Below are 16,566 nucleotides of genomic sequence, written 5' to 3'. Positions count from 1 at the left end.
ATTGTTTTGAAATCGTGAAAAAACTTGATAGTGATTCGTTATTCTATAAAAATTGTGAAGAGAAATAAAATACCTGATATTTTTTACAGTTTCGAAATTTCTCAGTGGTTCTTCTCTCGGAACCTTTCGAAACGAATTTTACGGACGCGGAAAACGGCCCGCCGCCGCTTCTCAAACGGGTGCACACGCTACACACTCGGCCAATACACGCTCCGAGATGTGCGGAGAGCGCGCGAAGTTGAAAATGGCCGAATGAGTCTCGTGCTCAGGTCACGCGCGGCCTAGTTTTGCCATGTGATTTTGACGCCAATTCAAATGATCACATTTCCTCGTGCTTTGCAGCGCTCTTTCTCGTCCAAACCCGTCGAACTCGTGCTTTTTTCCACCGAAAACTGCTCATTGTGCGTCCATTTTCACAGGCAACTGAAAAACTACGTCAAAAAGCATCCAAACGTAACTGTAATCGAGAAAAATCTCGCAGCACAACCTCCTGAAGTTATTGAAGTGAGAGTTTTACCCAACCTTCTAGGTTTTGATGTCTTCCCTTATTTATTTTTTAGTATTCAGCCTTTACAGAAATTCAAATTCGACATTCCTGTATTGGTGGACGGTGAAAAAATTGTATTGAAACATCGATTCAGTGGTGCGATTCTAAACGAGAATATTTCGAACCGCAAGTGATGAGCAGGCCAAAAATCAAACCCGATTGTACTGAATTGATTGCAGTACATGGAGGTTTGTGTTTGAAAATATTGATTTTATCCTCAGTTTTGTTTGACAGGTGCTTGTGCTAAATATGATCCAAGTTTGTCGGAAGATTGTCGTTATGTGTGTGGTACAGGCTCAGTCGAAAAAGCTTTGACGGTATTTTGCTCAATTTTACTTTACACTAAAAATCACTGCTTTCAGGACTTTGAAAGAATTGAAAAATTCAACTGTGGATTCGGTTCACATTTGACTATCGATCAAGAAGTTGAATGTGAAGCCTCTTATATGTCATCCAAAAATATGAGGTTTCAAAAAACCATAAATTGTTTTTATAAAAACTAGATTGTTCAGCTTCGGCGCTGTTGGTGCTATGTCAAACGTTTTCCACCCATCACGTGTTGCGCGACATCTTGCTCATAGTAACTGGTGGAAACAACGACGTCTGCTTCATCCTCTCATACTTGTTGGTCGCGGAGCAGAGAAATATGCTGTTAAAAATGGTGAGTGAGTTTTCAAAGAACTACACCGTCTTCATGGATTTCCTAGTAAAACGTACTCATCAGATTTCCCAACGTGCAATCCAGAAGAACTCATCTCAAACGCAGCGAAAGACAGCTACGAAAAATATCTGCATCGAATGCTTCACCCTTATGACACTCATGACACTGTAGGAGCTATTTCAATTAACACAAATGTGAGTCCAAGAAACTCAATATACAGGTTACCGAGAATATTTAAAACCTCACTTATTTTAGACAATGGAGGCCGAGTCCGGTACATCCAGTGGTGGAATCGTCTTGAAACATTCAGGCCGGCTTGGTCATAGCTGCGTGTATGGCAGTGGCACGTGGTCAGAAAGAAGGCAGTACGAAGAACCTTTTGATCAGTTCAGCGAGCGAACAATTTCGATTTGTTCAACAGGTCATGGAGAATCTCTTGTCAAGGCTGATTTCTGCCGGGGAATCGCCACTAGAGTTTTGTAAGTGACTGAATATGTGAATTGTGTGTGCGCATACTTGCAAAATATCGGCCCGGCCCGGCCCGGTCGGCCCGGAGTCAAAAAATGAGCACAATTTTTTCACAAAGTTTTCGAAATTTTTTGAAATTTTCATCAAAAATAGTCAAAAATCCTATGTACACTTGAGTTTTATCGATATATAAAAACATAGTCGAAAATTCGACTTTTTTGCGAAAAAATCAAAAAAAAAATCAAATTTTCAAATTTTTGTACTGAGACCCGGGCCGACCGGGCCGGTGAAAATTCTCAACAAGTATGCGTGTGCGTGAGCTCACTTTTGATGTTAAACGAGATTACGAGGGCAGAAAACAACCAGAGGTTTTTCAGAGACGACGAAGAAGGAATTATGTACAGCGAAATCATTCGAGAATTTATTCGGGAGAAAATGGAGCCGTATGTTATTCCTTTTAAAGATTCATCTCCTTTCAAAAACTTTTTTAGAAGTGCGCGCTTCGGTGGTATCGCTCTAATCGTCGACAAGTTCAAGGAGCGAATGTCTTTAGAGTTTTTAATTTTCCACAACTGTCGATATCTTCCTGCAGCAGTTCGTGGAAGAAATAATCAAATTCGTGTGTTCGAATCAAAGTTCGATCCAGATAATTGCACTGATGACAAATTTGTAATTGAATCTTTCAATATGTAATAATAATATCAATGAAGGTTTTCGAAAACATTCCCTCGATAATATTTATTAAAATTGCATTCTATAGTCGTTGTTCCCCCTCGATTCTGTTATTTCAAACTTGTTTTATTCGTCCGCGTAGTTCTTTTTTCTGAAGTTCTTTCTCAGCTCTTCATCTTCACATGCCAAAGAAACAAGTTCGGGCGGCGGTTGCCCCCGTGTCACCTCCTCGCGACGATGATATGGCTGCACAACGAACACTTCCCAGCAGGTAAACAACAGTTTGATGTTTAGAACACATGGTTTCAGTCTGTATTTTATGTATTCAATTAACCTTCATTTCTGAAAATTTCAGCGGATTCAAACTGATCGCGGAACTGATCGCTGAAACAGATAAGAACCTACCGAATGATGAAATCGATCGTGCTATTGAGGACTTTTCGAGTTTCTCTGACGTTTCTGACTGGAGAGGAATCCCTAAATATTTTCTACATCTCAGCTCCCTTTCTCGAAGAGCTTCGACGTATGATAACTGGCACAACCGCTTCAAAGTTGTTGACTATCTTATATCATGTGAGTGAGGGCCAATACATCTATGCTTATTTTCTCTAATAGAGTCGGTTGAAGATGGTTCAATTTTTCTGTTTTCCAGGCTTCAATTCTTTGAAAGAGTCGGTTATCGAATATATTGAAGATGGTTTTGCAAGGAATAAAACTCGCGAGCCTCATGAAATGGATATCGATCTAATTCATTCCGTTAACATGTTTGTTATTCTCGCCCAAAGATTGACCGTTCAGTTGCAACTCTACGTTTCAAAATCTAATGCGACATCTGGTCAACCAAAGACCAAAAATGCGAAAGTTCGGCATGCTCTTGAAAATGATATTACTAAATGGAAGGATGTCCAGCGACATCGAGTAAGTTTATATATTATCTTTGCATTATTGAATGTATGTTTTCAGATGATCAACTGTCTTCTCGAGCTACTCGAGCTTCCTGTCGAAACCGTTACTGGTCCTAAGCCCGCGGCTATCCAATATGTATTCGCCCCAGATATTATTGAAAAGGACTTCACTCAGTAAGCCTTGCATTCGTTTCCGCAAATATTTGTGTTTTCAGACGGTTCATGGATACTGTTTCTGGACTGCTGGAAGATCCTGAGAACGCTGTTCGAGTTAATCAACCCTGGATCACTCATTTTTTTCGAATTTGGAGGGTTCTCGCAAATGACTACTCAATGGGAACGCGTAAGTTAAAATAGGCACATATTGAGAAATACAAGGAATTTTCAGAAATTGCGAACAGCATGTTCAAAGATACACTCGAATTGGCTTATCTCGAAACATCAAGCACTTTTCCCTTCATTGAGCCTTTGGTTCAACTGATGAAAGAAGGTGACGACAATAACCAACCTAGAATCAACAGTATGTTATTTTAAAAAGTTTTGTTCTACATTATTTTGTTCAGAACCTCTCTATCATGTACTCGAAATGATCGCTCATCGAGCATGCTGTCTCTACAGTGGTGACCGAGCTGATCGTCCACCACCAAAAGCATATTGTATGATCGTACAAAATCTGGCTGTAAACTGTCACGATATAATGCTCCACGATGTTGCTTCGGTTTACAAGCTACTAGAAAACCCACACCCAAATGTTCGTATGTCTACACTTCAAGCACTTGCCGATATGTTTTCTTCACCGTATCTCAGTCAATCTTTCTGTGACAATTTTGAGCCTCGAGCAAAAAAACGGAGAACAATTTTCGAAAAAATAGTTGCACACACCAACGATGAAGGAACAAACGTTAGAGCGAAAGCGGTCGCTTTACTGCGTAATCTTATGGAAAATCGGAGAATTCCAGAAGAGTTTGAAAGTTCTGGTTTCGTAACAGTTGTTGGCAGTCGTCTTCAAGACAGGTCTGTTCAAGTGAGAAAGGCAACAATACAATTCCTTGCCGCATTTCTTGACAATAACAGACATGGTCACGATGTAAGTTTCAAGAATGTACTCAATGAACCTTCTGTAAGTATGATAATTTATAGTTCAATCGCGCAGCCCACGTGGAGGTGCTTGATCAAAAATCAAGAGAGTTGAGACTCATGAACAAACCTCGATTGAGAGTAATGCAAGAAGCTGAAAATACTATGACCCGACGACAGTTCCAGTTGAGAAGTGAAATAAAAGATCAACTCCTAGCATTATTAAGCGGAGAGACTGAGTTGGATGGAACAGCAGGGTAAGCAATAAATAGTTCACATTCAGTTTTTACCCGTTTCTAAGTGATTTTAGAAGGCTTGATGAAGTTCTCCAATCTATTAACGAGGATGGTGCTGGAGCAAGAGTTGCTAGATATTATGCCCGTTCCGACAGATTTCCCATGTGAGTTCAATTATTCGTTTTTTAAAGATTCTTTTCTTCGAAGAAGCGTTTTTCAACCAAAACATGTTCTTTTAAGACACATGAACGACCCAGAACACAAAGAAAAACATGGATTACAGTTGGTGGACGAATGTGTGAAGTTCATACTCGAAACTTTAGAAGGCGATTACATTCACTACAAAGTAAGTGTAAAACGCTTAAAATTTTAAAAAATTCTTATAACAAAAAATAACTATACCTATTCTTCAAATATAACTGTTCAGGTTCAACAATTGCAAATGGACGATGATCAACTGCTTGAAGATGAACAGCAAGCTCGGGATCGTTCTCACGAGTCTCTTCAGTTGAGAGCTCAAATGCAGCAGCTCATAGACAAAATGTGTATTGAGGTGGAACTAACAAAGTGTGTAGAAATGACTTTGAGATGTGTTCTCATGGGCGATTCAGCTGAAATCAAGGAGGGAATCAAGTTTTTGACACGTTGTAAATTGTTCGGGATCTCTGGTGCTGATGATGCTATTCGATCGATGTGTTGTTTAGTTTGGAGACCAGCTGCCGATATCATTTCCGAGTTGATTGAAGCTGCCGAAAATATGTTCATAAGTCGACTGGAGGGAAATGAAAAGGCATCAGAAAGAGATAAATCAACAGTTGAAAATTTGATGTCCGCAATGAAAGGAGTAACTGAAAGAGACCGTTCTTCTGTTGAGGAAGTTATTTATCTTTTGGCCGCCGTCGAGTTAGAACCAGTAATTGATGATAAATCGAAACCTTCGAGAAAAAGAAAGACAATTGAGAGTAATGTCATCGCAAAGTTATGGAACATTGCGTTGGATACATCAGTTGGAAACGAAGAGAGAAAGGCTGTCGCACTCCGCATTCTCTATCCGATTTCTAAAACGGAAAAGGGCCTTCCAGAAGCACGTAGTCGGCTCCGATCGCTTCAAAAGAAATTAGTAGAAGGCCCAGTGCTAGCTGTTGAAGCTCTCCGCATCATCTCTATTCTAGGATTACCGACAAAACAGGAAAAAGATGCCCACGCATACAACAAGCCCATCTTCCGTATTAATCCGGAGGATTCTTTATTCAGATCCATTGAGCAGGTCTTTTTCCACGGTATGGTTTTTTTCAAGCTTTCTAACCTTTAAAGTGTGTTTCAGAAGTAGTGAAAGCGGACGACGATCCGAATCGTGATTGGTTCGGAATCATGCGTTATTCCATCAGTAGTATTTTGAATATATCTATGGATGTTAACGTTGTGCTTCCAAGGCTCGCTTCACAATTTCTCTTCAGAGCCAAGAGAATCACCGAGTTCTACATTTTCTACAGTAACCAAGCAAACGAAGCAACAGATGCTAACAAAACCGCTGTCGCTGCTCGACGCAGAGACTATTGGGCGTTGACTTGGTGCCGAGTAATGGAGAAGTTAATGGCATTTTGTGGAGAACTCGCAGTCCAACTGCATGCGTTTATTCAAGTGAATATCCCACGTTTACATAACAGATATGCTAACAAGATACTGGACGCGGAAAAGAATGATTCAAAAGCTCGAGAAGAGGCGGTTCGGTTCCTTACTGATCTCGAAAAGTCAATCGCACAAAGAAAGACGATTTTCGAGGTTCCACAAGATCTCACGCCAGGCACCTCATCAAATACTCTTCATCATCTGGTGGCTCTAATGTGTGATAAGAGAATGTTTGTTCCAAACAGGCTTCTTGGAAGACTACTACCAATCATCGTTTACTCATTGCGTGCGAATACAATGCCATTGCGTGTCAAACAAGCTGCTCTCGTTGCTTATGGAAAATACCTACCTTTGAGGTGAGCTTTCTTTGTTCGGTGTTTTGCTTTTTTGAGATTCATATAACATGAGTGAAACATGTTCTTGAAAAAAAACTGGGACAGCTTCATGAAGTTCTTGAATTCGTTATCACAATCATTTATGAGAACGAGACAGAATGAAAGGAGTCTCAAAGATAGGTTTACTTTTGAAGGGAATAACTGGAAACAAATCATGTAAATATAGATCATCCATGTTTTCAGTGCCGACATCTCTTCCTTTGCTGCCCCATCATTCTTCACAGCAATGATGGGATCCGAATCGACTTTGGTTCGGTGCAATTTGATTGCTGCTTGCTGTGATTTTGCTTTTGCACAACCGACACTCTTCGAGCTTTACGCTCCGAGCCTATTCAGAATGTTTGTTATTCATTAAACCATTAAATAAGATATACTGGTTGTTCAGGTCTCAAGACGAATCTCCACTTGCACGCGAATCGACGATTCTCGTCTTGTCTCATCTCATGTCCAATGATATGATTCAAACTCGTGGAGTTCTCTCAGAACCTGCACGCTGTATAAGCGACTCTGTTCGGTCTGTCAGGGAAGCCGCCGAGTCCTTCTTTAGGGAATTGAACCAAAGAAGTGATACAATAATTCAACTTCTCCCTGAATTTTTGTACCGACTTTCTTCGAAAACAGAACGGCTGCCGATGAAGGCGTACAAAATAGTCTTTGAGTAAGAAAGCCTTAATAGTATAAATTTGAGTTCAAATGTATTTAAGATTCCTGATCCAGTTACTCAAAGAGAAGAGCAAGTCCAGTTCGGACACGATGATCGATCGGGTCTGTTTGAAATTTTCGAACATCGAGTATGTAAATATTTTTTGCTTCTAAAAAACATTTTTTCTACAGCATGAACGATACCGAGGCTCCGAAATATCTACTCATAGCTCTTTCCAAATTCGCTCAGAGCGATGGAGGTCTCACAAGAGTAAGTTCTACCGAATTCAACTGCAGCATTTTAATCTATACATTTTCAGCTTCAAGATAATTGGCGTCACTGGAGTAAATTTCTCTGTCAACCACAAGTGGCTAGAGAATTCCGCCACATGGTTGAGCATTTGCAGTCCTCTTCAAAGAGTGAAGATTTCAAGAATCATTGCAGTGAGCTCATTGCCAATATTGATAAGATCCAAGAAGAAGGTCTCCGAAAAGAAGATATCACTGCTGCACCTGCGGCTGCAAAGGTATGTTCCATCCATTTTGTTGCAACGGGCTGTAAAAGTTATAGTCGTCACTGGCAGGGGTTGATGGTTTCTTCGCTCACCTTTCCATTTGAGTTTTCTGATCAAAATGCGAACGGTTTTCACATTCCTTTTCTTCTTTATTCTAACTTTCTATTGCGCATCAACTGTTATTATTGAGAACAAAGATGGAAAGATGAGACGAGGATACTCTGGAATGCCTTATTTCGGATAAAGAAGTTTGAAGTTAAAACTGTGTGACAATAAAATGTTTCAATGTTATTGTGTTTCTTTGTTCATTGATTCTGATTAATTTTTAGAGAGGAGGTAGAGGACGAAAGCCAGCTGCAGCTGCTGTTGCGAAAGATTCTGACGATGTCCCAGGGCCTTCAACTCGAACTCCAAAAAAACGACGTCGTCGTGCAGTTTCCGAAGAATCGGAAGAATCCCCTGCGGCAGACTCTGATTTCGAATAAATAACCACCGTTTTCAAAAAACAATTCTAACTTATCTTGTTTTAATCCGTGATACCTCAGTATTCTCAAATTTTTACCTTCTGTGAATATTAATTTAATTTTTCCCAATCTCCTTTTCACATCTCTACAAATCTCTTGTAATTTATGTTTCGATCTCTATTCCATACCACCATATTGATGAGAAACCTGAGTACTGATTTTCTCTCATTTATTTTTTCGGCTTGCTTTTGTTCATTTGTTTTCTCTGTTCCACATATTTTTGCTGATTGTTGCCGGAACTCGAAAGAAAACTTGTTTTGTAAACAGTTCTCAACGATGCACTAAATACACATCTATGTAACCCAAGCCACGTATTATGAAGAATATGATTAATTTTCTAACATTAATGTACAGACAAAATCATCTCTTGAATCTCATCGATTGCTTGAAAAACTGAAAGAGTCGGACGATTTGGTTTCTCAACGAATTGAATCGACAATGATGTTTTTGTGTGTCGAATCGAAGTGCAAACAAGCGGGAGCACATTGACAACCCCGTCTTTTCTCCTCCTACTCCCATCTTCTAAAGATGCACAATACCCGTCTGGATTCTTTCTTCAATTTGACCTTTCTGACCAATAAATGTCTAAAGAAAGATCGTCTCTAAACTCATTTAATTTCTCATTAATTCAAACAGTAGTATCTTCTAGTTTCGAAAATATGTTTATTTATATATTCGGATTGAGAGCCACCCTCTTTTAGAGTGACCAATCTCTCGTATCTCTTCAATTTTTTGTGTATTTCCTCCTCTCGAGTGCTCGGTTCACGCTCAATTTTTCGGTGATGGTGGTGGTAGAAAAAGGAAAAACCTCTTGAAAAAGAAGAAGAAGAGCAGCATCTCGCATTTTCACTCATCATTCATTTCTTGCATTCTTACCGGTGAAAACGATACCATTTCTCTTTTTTCGAGTTCATGTTTCTTCTATGTTTCTTTTTTTCTTTGCTCTTCGATAGACTACTCAGGTGTCGATTTGTTCAACCTTGAGGCCACTTCATGTTCACTTTTTCAAGTTCAGTCGGAACTTTTTGGAACCAAACCGTATCAAATTACCAATTGACCTGAATCGAAAAAAGGGCAAAGACCAAAACTATGGTTACTGTAATTACTAGGCAATACAAGGTCGGCTGTGATAATTGATTGAGAGACTCTGGATTGCAACCGAAAATAAAAAATCAGTCACAAAGAATCACAGTATTTTCTGATAATTCGGCTACAAATTTTGAAAAAAATTAACGAAATTTGAAGAGAGCTCAAGTTGTTTTTGATTATCGGATACCTTGTGATGACCCATTTCGATAGTCCACCTCTAATATAACTTTAGAATCATATACACTTCAGAATGTAGTATTCGGAAAATTCGAGCTCTGAAATACTTCAAAAAATTCTCAATTTTCATTTTTCCAGAATTATTTGCTTTATTTATCGCACGGATAACCAAAGTTTTCAAGTTAAAAATCATATCCATATCACAATTGAGTGAAAGACATAAACACAGTCATGTTATTATAATGAGAGAAATTCAATCAAAAAAGAGTGTTGGGGGCTTACTGTACGTCCGAATGTTGTCTTGATATGATAAAACCTGACAAAATAAAAGAATTTTTTCGTAGCTGTTCTCAAATCAATCGTATTCGAACTTTCAATCCACTGTCCTACATTCTTTCCATTCCATAACAATTAACTTCCACTCTATTATGTAACCTGTCCACTCATAGAGGCTAACTTGCAGTTCTTCGCTTCTCTTTTTTTCCGTTCGTGCCATTTCAACCTGTCATTTCTCTCTTCCTCTCTCTCATATAAAATTTCGAATCAGTTTCCGAATATAAACCTAAAAGTAGGCGTGTATCTCTCTCCCATCCGTCTCTTTTCTCTCCTTTCCGTTGCGTCTCCGCGCGGCTCTTCGAGCTGCCAAACAACCTTTTGTATCGAGACCGCATTGCGTTGTTTCCAAACATTTTTCGCGCTCCCACAAGAGGGTTTTAGAGTCAACTCAAAGGGAATCCAACCCATGCTTGCTCTTTCTCTCTCTCTCACTCACTTTAAATTTTTTAAATCTATGCGTATTGTTCTTTTCTCCTCCTAATCCTTCTCTACAAATGTCGCAAAACATCTCTTTCAAAAAAAGATAATTCCTTTTCCTTTTCAGACGACAAATAGAAGAGAATGCTGATAAATAGTTGATAACTGAATACAAAAATGAGATTTGATTGTGTTGAAAGGCGATTTGCGTATGCATTTGGAGCCTATTCAGGAGTTGTTGTCCGTCATCCATTCCCATTTTTCATTATTCCAGTTCTTGTAACTGCTGCATTGACTACTGGATTATTTAGACATGAACAAGCATTTATGAAAGATGAACTTGAATTATATACACCTACAGATGCTCAAGCAAGAAAAGAATTAGATCAACTTGATCGACTGTTTCATATTAATGATTCTGATCCATTTTATGCAACAAGAAGGTTTGTATTCTTTTGTTGAGGGATTTGAAGTTCTATGAAATTTCACGATTGATCATCAAAAGCTCGAAGTGATAATTTATTATTGTTCAAAGAGTTCGAAATTCTAACAGAGTTGTTCAACTTTAAACTTGCAGGTATGACATCAGAAGAGCAGGTTATATCATTGTGACGAATCAAGAAGAAGACGGAGATATTCTGAATCCATTGGTGATGCACGCAGCTATGCAACTTTGGAGTATTGTTCAGGTTTGTCATAGTTTTGTAATTAAATTGTCTTCTTCGTGTTCTCCAGAAAACATAGTTTCATTTGTCAAAAACCCATAACGGTCCTCGATTTGTATGGAAATATGTTGGTATTCTTCTTGGTTTCAATTGTTATGAAATATTCCATTTCGGGTTGAAATATCTTCATTTTATGTGCTTGTTTTGTATAGTTAAAGTTGAGCTCATTATTTAGAATCGAATTTCCCTGAGCTCAGTGAAATTGAAGTTCTTTTTTCCAGTCCCTGACAGTAGAAGACGAGGATGATCGTCGTATAAACTACCCGTCAATATGCGTGAAGTTCCCAATTCCACCAGAATTCTCCAAGGCTCTTCACTCATTATTCTCACCGAATATGACCACGTAAGTTCTGGATCAATAACTTTCTCCCATATTCATTTTTCGGAAAATAGGTGTATGTCTCTTTTGTACCGCAACAAAATAATGCGCGGAGCAAATAAAAGTAAGCCGGGAGGCCCATGATGTTCAGAATTAAGAAAGTGACAGAAAGAGAATAGTGAAGGAAAATGTTCGTCCGTTGCAAAAGGGATTACGGTAGTAACGACACGCTACTGAAAAGTTGCAACGTTGCGTATCGAAGTAACCCTTTTATTGACACTCACTTATCACCTTTTGAGATGATCTTGTGCCAAACGGTCAAAATATTTGAAAAGAAGAAGAGTAATAAGATGATGAGAAATACTTTTGTTATATTGATCAGTAGGTCAGAAGATTAAACATCAACGCCATTGTTGGCACAACATAACAATTACTCAAGAGCTCTCAAGAGAACGGTTCAGAGTTCGAAATGGTGTGTTTTGTGTCCAAATTTGTCACTGATTTTGTTTTGAATATTTCTCGTGTCGGCGGGAATTTGAATATCGAGAGAAGTGTATTGTAGTTTGTAGTCTGCACAGGGTTTGTTTGTGATTTCGGAGTAAAATAAATGAAGTGGAACATAAAAAATAATATTGAGCCTTTAGTTTATTCATTGTTCATTGTGAGAAACCAAAGACGTTCCTGTGGTGCAAAAAACTTTAACTCTAGATTACGGTAGCAAGACTCCGAGTAGTTAGAATATTTTTCTGAACTCAAATCCTTGCAGTGGCAGTGCGTCTGTTCAGAACGTTTTCAAAAGTTTTCCATTATTTTGTAAGAAACATCGAGTCACTTTTTACTCGAAAAGTAAACATTTGAATGGTTAGGTCAGTCCTTTTTTTTCTCCGATAGTTTACACTATCGTTTACATAGTTGTTTTGTTTGATTACCAAAAGTGCAAAAGGTGTCATCGAATGGTCACTTCCCGATTCTTAGCAGGTATCGTACTCCCTTTTTTCAACTCATAATCCTTCCTGCTCTTTCATTTGTTTGAAGAGAAACAATACAAGTTCGTGTGTCCGAATGAATCTTCTTTCTCTCAAAAGATGAATATTACGTCAGAAACAAATAGATATCGGAAGAAAACGCAATTGAGAGTGACCCATCAAAAGTGTCAAAAATGAAATAGATTCTCTCATTTTATTTGCTTATTTCAATTGGAAAAATAGATTTAGATTTGGATGAATTGAGGGGACAGGTGAAGAAATAACTGGGATTTTTGAATTTTCAGGCCAGAAGAAATATGTGTTTCAAATCCACTCGTCGAGATATTCAAACTGCTTCTCGTCTCGGATCGATCATTTCTCAATCGGTAATTGAAAATGGAATTTCATTTTTTTTGTTGGAATTTCATTTATATTTTCAGATCAATTGATGAAATGACTCTGTCTCAGATATCAGATGCAATTCAATTTGATAGCGGAGGAATGACACATTTGTTAGGAGGTGTCACTTTGGATGATGATAAAAGAATTGCAGGTGAGATATGACCTCTCGAAAAAGAGTAAAGAAACCGACTTGGTTCTCAATACATGTTTAAAATTAAACCTACTGGAATACACCACCAAAATGCTCTGCATATAAAAACACACAAATCCCATATTATCCGTGCATCAAGTTGAAATAATGTATCATATCTTAACAGGAGCAAAAGCAATGCTTCTACCGTATGCTCTACGACATTCCTCTGATGATGAAGATTGGGTTGCTGAGAAATGGGAAGTACGTCTTGCTGACTTCCTTCTGCAGTACGACTCTCCAATTATTCGTGCGAGTTGGTGGACTTATGAGACATTGGCAGCTGAGTCAGCAAGGGATCGACTTCAACTTATTAAGTGATTGATCTCGGAAGCCAATCAGCTGTATAATTCATTATTTTCAGTATGCTTCTTCCTTGTTTTGTTTGTGTTTCAATATACACAATCGCCTGCTGTTGCGTCTTCTCTTGGCGTCGTTCCAGACCATGGTAAGTATCTGAATTCTCCTTTCCAACTTCATTTCCTCTTGTTCCAGGCTTGCAATCGGTGGAGTTATCTCAGCAGCGATGGCTATTGCGTCAGCAGTTGGTCTATTGCTACTTGCTGGTTATGGTATGACTAGTGTTGCCTACTCGATGCCGTTCATTGTATTTTGTAAGTGTATTCAAAAGATATATTGTGTATGTGTGTAGGTGTGTGTCGAAGTGAGTGTCAGTCAATCCTGTTTGCAAATATTTTGGGTCGAAGCTCTAAACAGAGAGAGAGAGAGAATACGCATGGTATTGGATAGAGCGAATGAAAGCATAGAAACCACTATTTGCATTTGTGTTCGCACATTTTGAACCTTGTGTTAAATTCCAGGAACCAACGAAAATAGAGGAAGCACGGGGAAAGGAAATAGGTCAAAACACAAGTGATCTTTTCGGGTTTAGAGAGAACATTCAGCAAATGTTGCCAATGTTTTGAGCAAGAAAAGTTCTCATAATTTTCTAAATGGTATCAACTTTTCGCGTTTTCAAACAAAAAAAAACCTTTGAATTCTGCAAAGAAGACTGAAAAGATGAAGCAACGTTTCAAACATTTCTGTCTAGGTTTCTTATGAAAATAGAATAAAAATCTGACATAAGTGAACAGAATGACCCCTTTCTGAAACTCTTAAATTCTCTCATAGAAACTTGAGGCCTTTCAATAATTCTCCTTCAATTTCAGCTGTTGGAGTGGATAATGTGTTCATTCTGTTATCAGCATGGAGGTCAACATCCTCAACAGAAACATTTGAACATCGAATGAAGGAAACATTCGCAGATGCAGCAGTCAGTATTACAGTAACATCTCTAACTGATCTCATTTCCTTCGGAGTTGGCTGTGCAACTCCATTTCCAAGTGTCAAAATGTTTTGTGCGTATGCAGTTGCAGCAGTTATATTCACTTATATTTATCAACTGACATTCTTCGCCGCAGTCATGGTTTATACAAATCGAAGAGAAGTTAATAATCGTCATTGTATTACATTCCATAAACTAAAAAGAGATACACTTCCGGAGAAAGTGGCAGCTCAGGGAGATCGAAGTTTCGAAAAGAATAGTATGCTGGCTCAGTTCTTCCGAACAACTTATTCTGATTTACTTCTCAATCCACTTGTTCGAATTTCTATTTTGACATTTTTCTGTTTTTATTTGGTAAGGTTTCATTCGAATTTTCATTTAAAGAAGCTCTCGATTTTTCAGGGAATCGCCTCGTATGGATGCACAAAAGTGAAATTAGGACTGGAACCAAACGATTTGCTTCCTGAGAATTCATACGGAAAACGAACGCTAATGATGGCTGAAAAATATTTTTCAGGTAACAAATATGATTTGAGAATTCCAATCGGAATAAAATAATTTAGATTACGGTAGTTCTCTGCACGTTTGGATGTACAACCTATCTGAAGTGAATGTTGTTCCAAGAAAGATTTGGAATGTTCTGGAAAAAGAGATAGAGCTATACGAGCATACAGAATTCACAGCTGGAAGTGATTCGTGGCTACGAACGTTTCTTGCTTTTGTGAAACAGGCTGGACTACTCATCACACCCGAAAACTTTGTATACATCCTCAAAAATGTTTTTCTATCCCAACCACAATTCGCAAAATACAATCGAGATGTCGTGTTGACTGAAAATGGAGAATACCTTGAAGCATCGAGAATTCCAGTTCAACTGAGACATGTTGGATCTGCTAATCAATCGAGAGCAATGCGATTGTTTAGAAGATTGGCTGAAACGAGTGAATTACAAACTGGAGTTTACGCTGACTTTTTCCAGGTAACTTTCGTTTTTTTTCTTTTTTGCTAATACTTCAAATTCTCTGAGATTTTCTAAAATAGGTCTATTAAAACTTGTTTCTTCCATCTTTCTCATTTTCAACCGTTCAGTTTGCTGAACAATACAATGCGGTTCTCCCTGGAACACTTTCTTCTATCGCTTATGCTGGAGTTGCAGTTGTTGCTGTTTCTCTTATTCTTATTCCTGAACCTGTTGCCAGTCTTTGGGTATGTTATTTCAGCCTTCAAATCACTGGTTTTATCTTTTCCAGGTGTCATTCTCCATTGTATCCATAAATATAGGTATACTAGGATTCATGACATTCTGGTCAGTCCGTCTCGATTTCATTTCAATGGTCACTATCGTTATGTCAATAGGTTTTTGTGTCGATTTCGCGGCACATTTGGCATATAATTTTGCAAAGGTGGGTGATTTTCTTCGTCAATCCTCTACAGTTTTTGTAATTTCAGGGGGAAAATATAGATGCACCGGAAAGAATGAGAAATGCTCTTTATGCTGTTGGTGCTCCGATATTGATGTCCGCATCCTCTACGATCATCGGAGTTTCTTTTATGGCATCTGCTGAATCTTACGTTTTCCGGAGTTTTTTGAAAACAATTATTCTCGTTATTCTACTCGGAGCACTTCATGGATTAGTTATTTTGCCTGTTTTATTATCAATGTTTTATTGTGGAGGATCTTCGAAAGCAGCGAAGGAACACATGGATGTAAGTTTTCCAATTCACGAAATCTATTCTCATTTCATTATTTTTCTCAGGCAGTAGATCAGAAACTGCAAGCTCAATACAATAATCCAGCACGAACAGCTTCAATACAGTATCTGAGTAATCCAGATTTATACACTTTGCCTCCACCTCCAACTGTCGAATATTCCCTTTCAACACTAGAATTCAATCGAACACAAACTCGATCTCTTGGAGCTCCGCCTCCATTATCTGGAAGTCCGAAACGTGAATTATCTGGATTATCCGGACCACCAGAATACGAAGAACACGATCCATCTGGATTGAGCACATTTGGAGTTGCTCCAGCAGTTGTTGCCAACACAACTGGAATGATTCCAATGCGTGCCAAACTGAAATATCCGACAAGCATGACGACAGCACAAAGAAGGGAAAGTGAAAATAGATCAACACCAGAATTATACTATCCTTCATAGCTTCTTTTTCTTCCTTTTTTCTAATTTCTCATTCTCATTATCGGGTCATTCACTCTCTCCCATTTTCCCATTTCGAAATGTATCACTTTCTGGTGTTTTTAAATTTAAGTTCTTCCTTGGTGATCAACATCGGCGTAATAATTTTTTCGTAGTATTTGCCACTCTTTTTGTATTTCTTTCGCCCAATTACATGTCTTTCTTTTTTTTTAGAACACTTTCAAAACTTCTTTC

At 38.4% G+C, this 16,566-nt stretch overlaps 4 protein-coding genes across 4 annotated transcripts; all 4 read left to right on the top strand.

The window, feature by feature from the left end:
• Nucleotides 1-680: 680 nt before the first annotated feature.
• On the top strand, nucleotides 681-2,369 carry GCK72_010401 (uncharacterized protein; the record flags this gene model as incomplete). The annotated part of the gene is made up of 8 exons (XM_003110872.2): nucleotides 681-735; nucleotides 782-864; nucleotides 910-1,013; nucleotides 1,060-1,208; nucleotides 1,272-1,402; nucleotides 1,464-1,687; nucleotides 2,054-2,119; nucleotides 2,168-2,369. 8 exons carry the CDS (start codon nucleotides 681-683, stop codon nucleotides 2,367-2,369), a joined length of 1,014 nt encoding a protein of 337 aa, XP_003110920.1.
• A 161-nt stretch (nucleotides 2,370-2,530) lies between these two features.
• Nucleotides 2,531-3,431, top strand: GCK72_010400 (uncharacterized protein; the record flags this gene model as incomplete). The annotated part of the gene is made up of 4 exons (XM_053727840.1): nucleotides 2,531-2,619; nucleotides 2,704-2,921; nucleotides 3,001-3,266; nucleotides 3,312-3,431. The coding sequence occupies 4 exons, from the start codon at nucleotides 2,531-2,533 to the stop codon at nucleotides 3,429-3,431; spliced, it is 693 nt and encodes a 230-aa protein (XP_053587417.1).
• A 44-nt stretch (nucleotides 3,432-3,475) lies between these two features.
• Nucleotides 3,476-8,232, top strand: GCK72_010399 (uncharacterized protein; the record flags this gene model as incomplete). Its single annotated transcript, XM_003110741.2, has 14 exons — nucleotides 3,476-3,596; nucleotides 3,642-3,773; nucleotides 3,817-4,340; nucleotides 4,394-4,587; nucleotides 4,641-4,730; nucleotides 4,807-4,912; nucleotides 4,994-5,846; nucleotides 5,891-6,551; nucleotides 6,774-6,929; nucleotides 6,976-7,248; nucleotides 7,295-7,381; nucleotides 7,425-7,503; nucleotides 7,553-7,759; nucleotides 8,077-8,232. 14 exons carry the CDS (start codon nucleotides 3,476-3,478, stop codon nucleotides 8,230-8,232), a joined length of 3,639 nt encoding a protein of 1,212 aa, XP_003110789.2.
• Nucleotides 8,233-10,467: 2,235 nt separating this feature from the next.
• On the top strand, nucleotides 10,468-16,335 carry GCK72_010398 (uncharacterized protein; the record flags this gene model as incomplete). Its single annotated transcript, XM_053727839.1, has 15 exons — nucleotides 10,468-10,733; nucleotides 10,868-10,979; nucleotides 11,237-11,358; nucleotides 12,605-12,685; nucleotides 12,740-12,852; nucleotides 13,019-13,208; nucleotides 13,256-13,339; nucleotides 13,387-13,505; nucleotides 14,061-14,530; nucleotides 14,579-14,693; nucleotides 14,740-15,155; nucleotides 15,266-15,382; nucleotides 15,427-15,579; nucleotides 15,626-15,883; nucleotides 15,934-16,335. The coding sequence occupies 15 exons, from the start codon at nucleotides 10,468-10,470 to the stop codon at nucleotides 16,333-16,335; spliced, it is 3,018 nt and encodes a 1,005-aa protein (XP_053587416.1).
• Nucleotides 16,336-16,566: the final 231 nt, after the last annotated feature.

The sequence above is a fragment of the Caenorhabditis remanei genome, chromosome III (assembly GCF_010183535.1).
Source record: "Caenorhabditis remanei strain PX506 chromosome III, whole genome shotgun sequence".
Taxonomy (NCBI): Eukaryota; Metazoa; Nematoda; class Chromadorea; order Rhabditida; family Rhabditidae; genus Caenorhabditis; species Caenorhabditis remanei.
The sequence above is the reverse complement of the archived record's forward strand: the minus strand, read 5'-3'. Positions and strand labels throughout refer to the sequence as shown.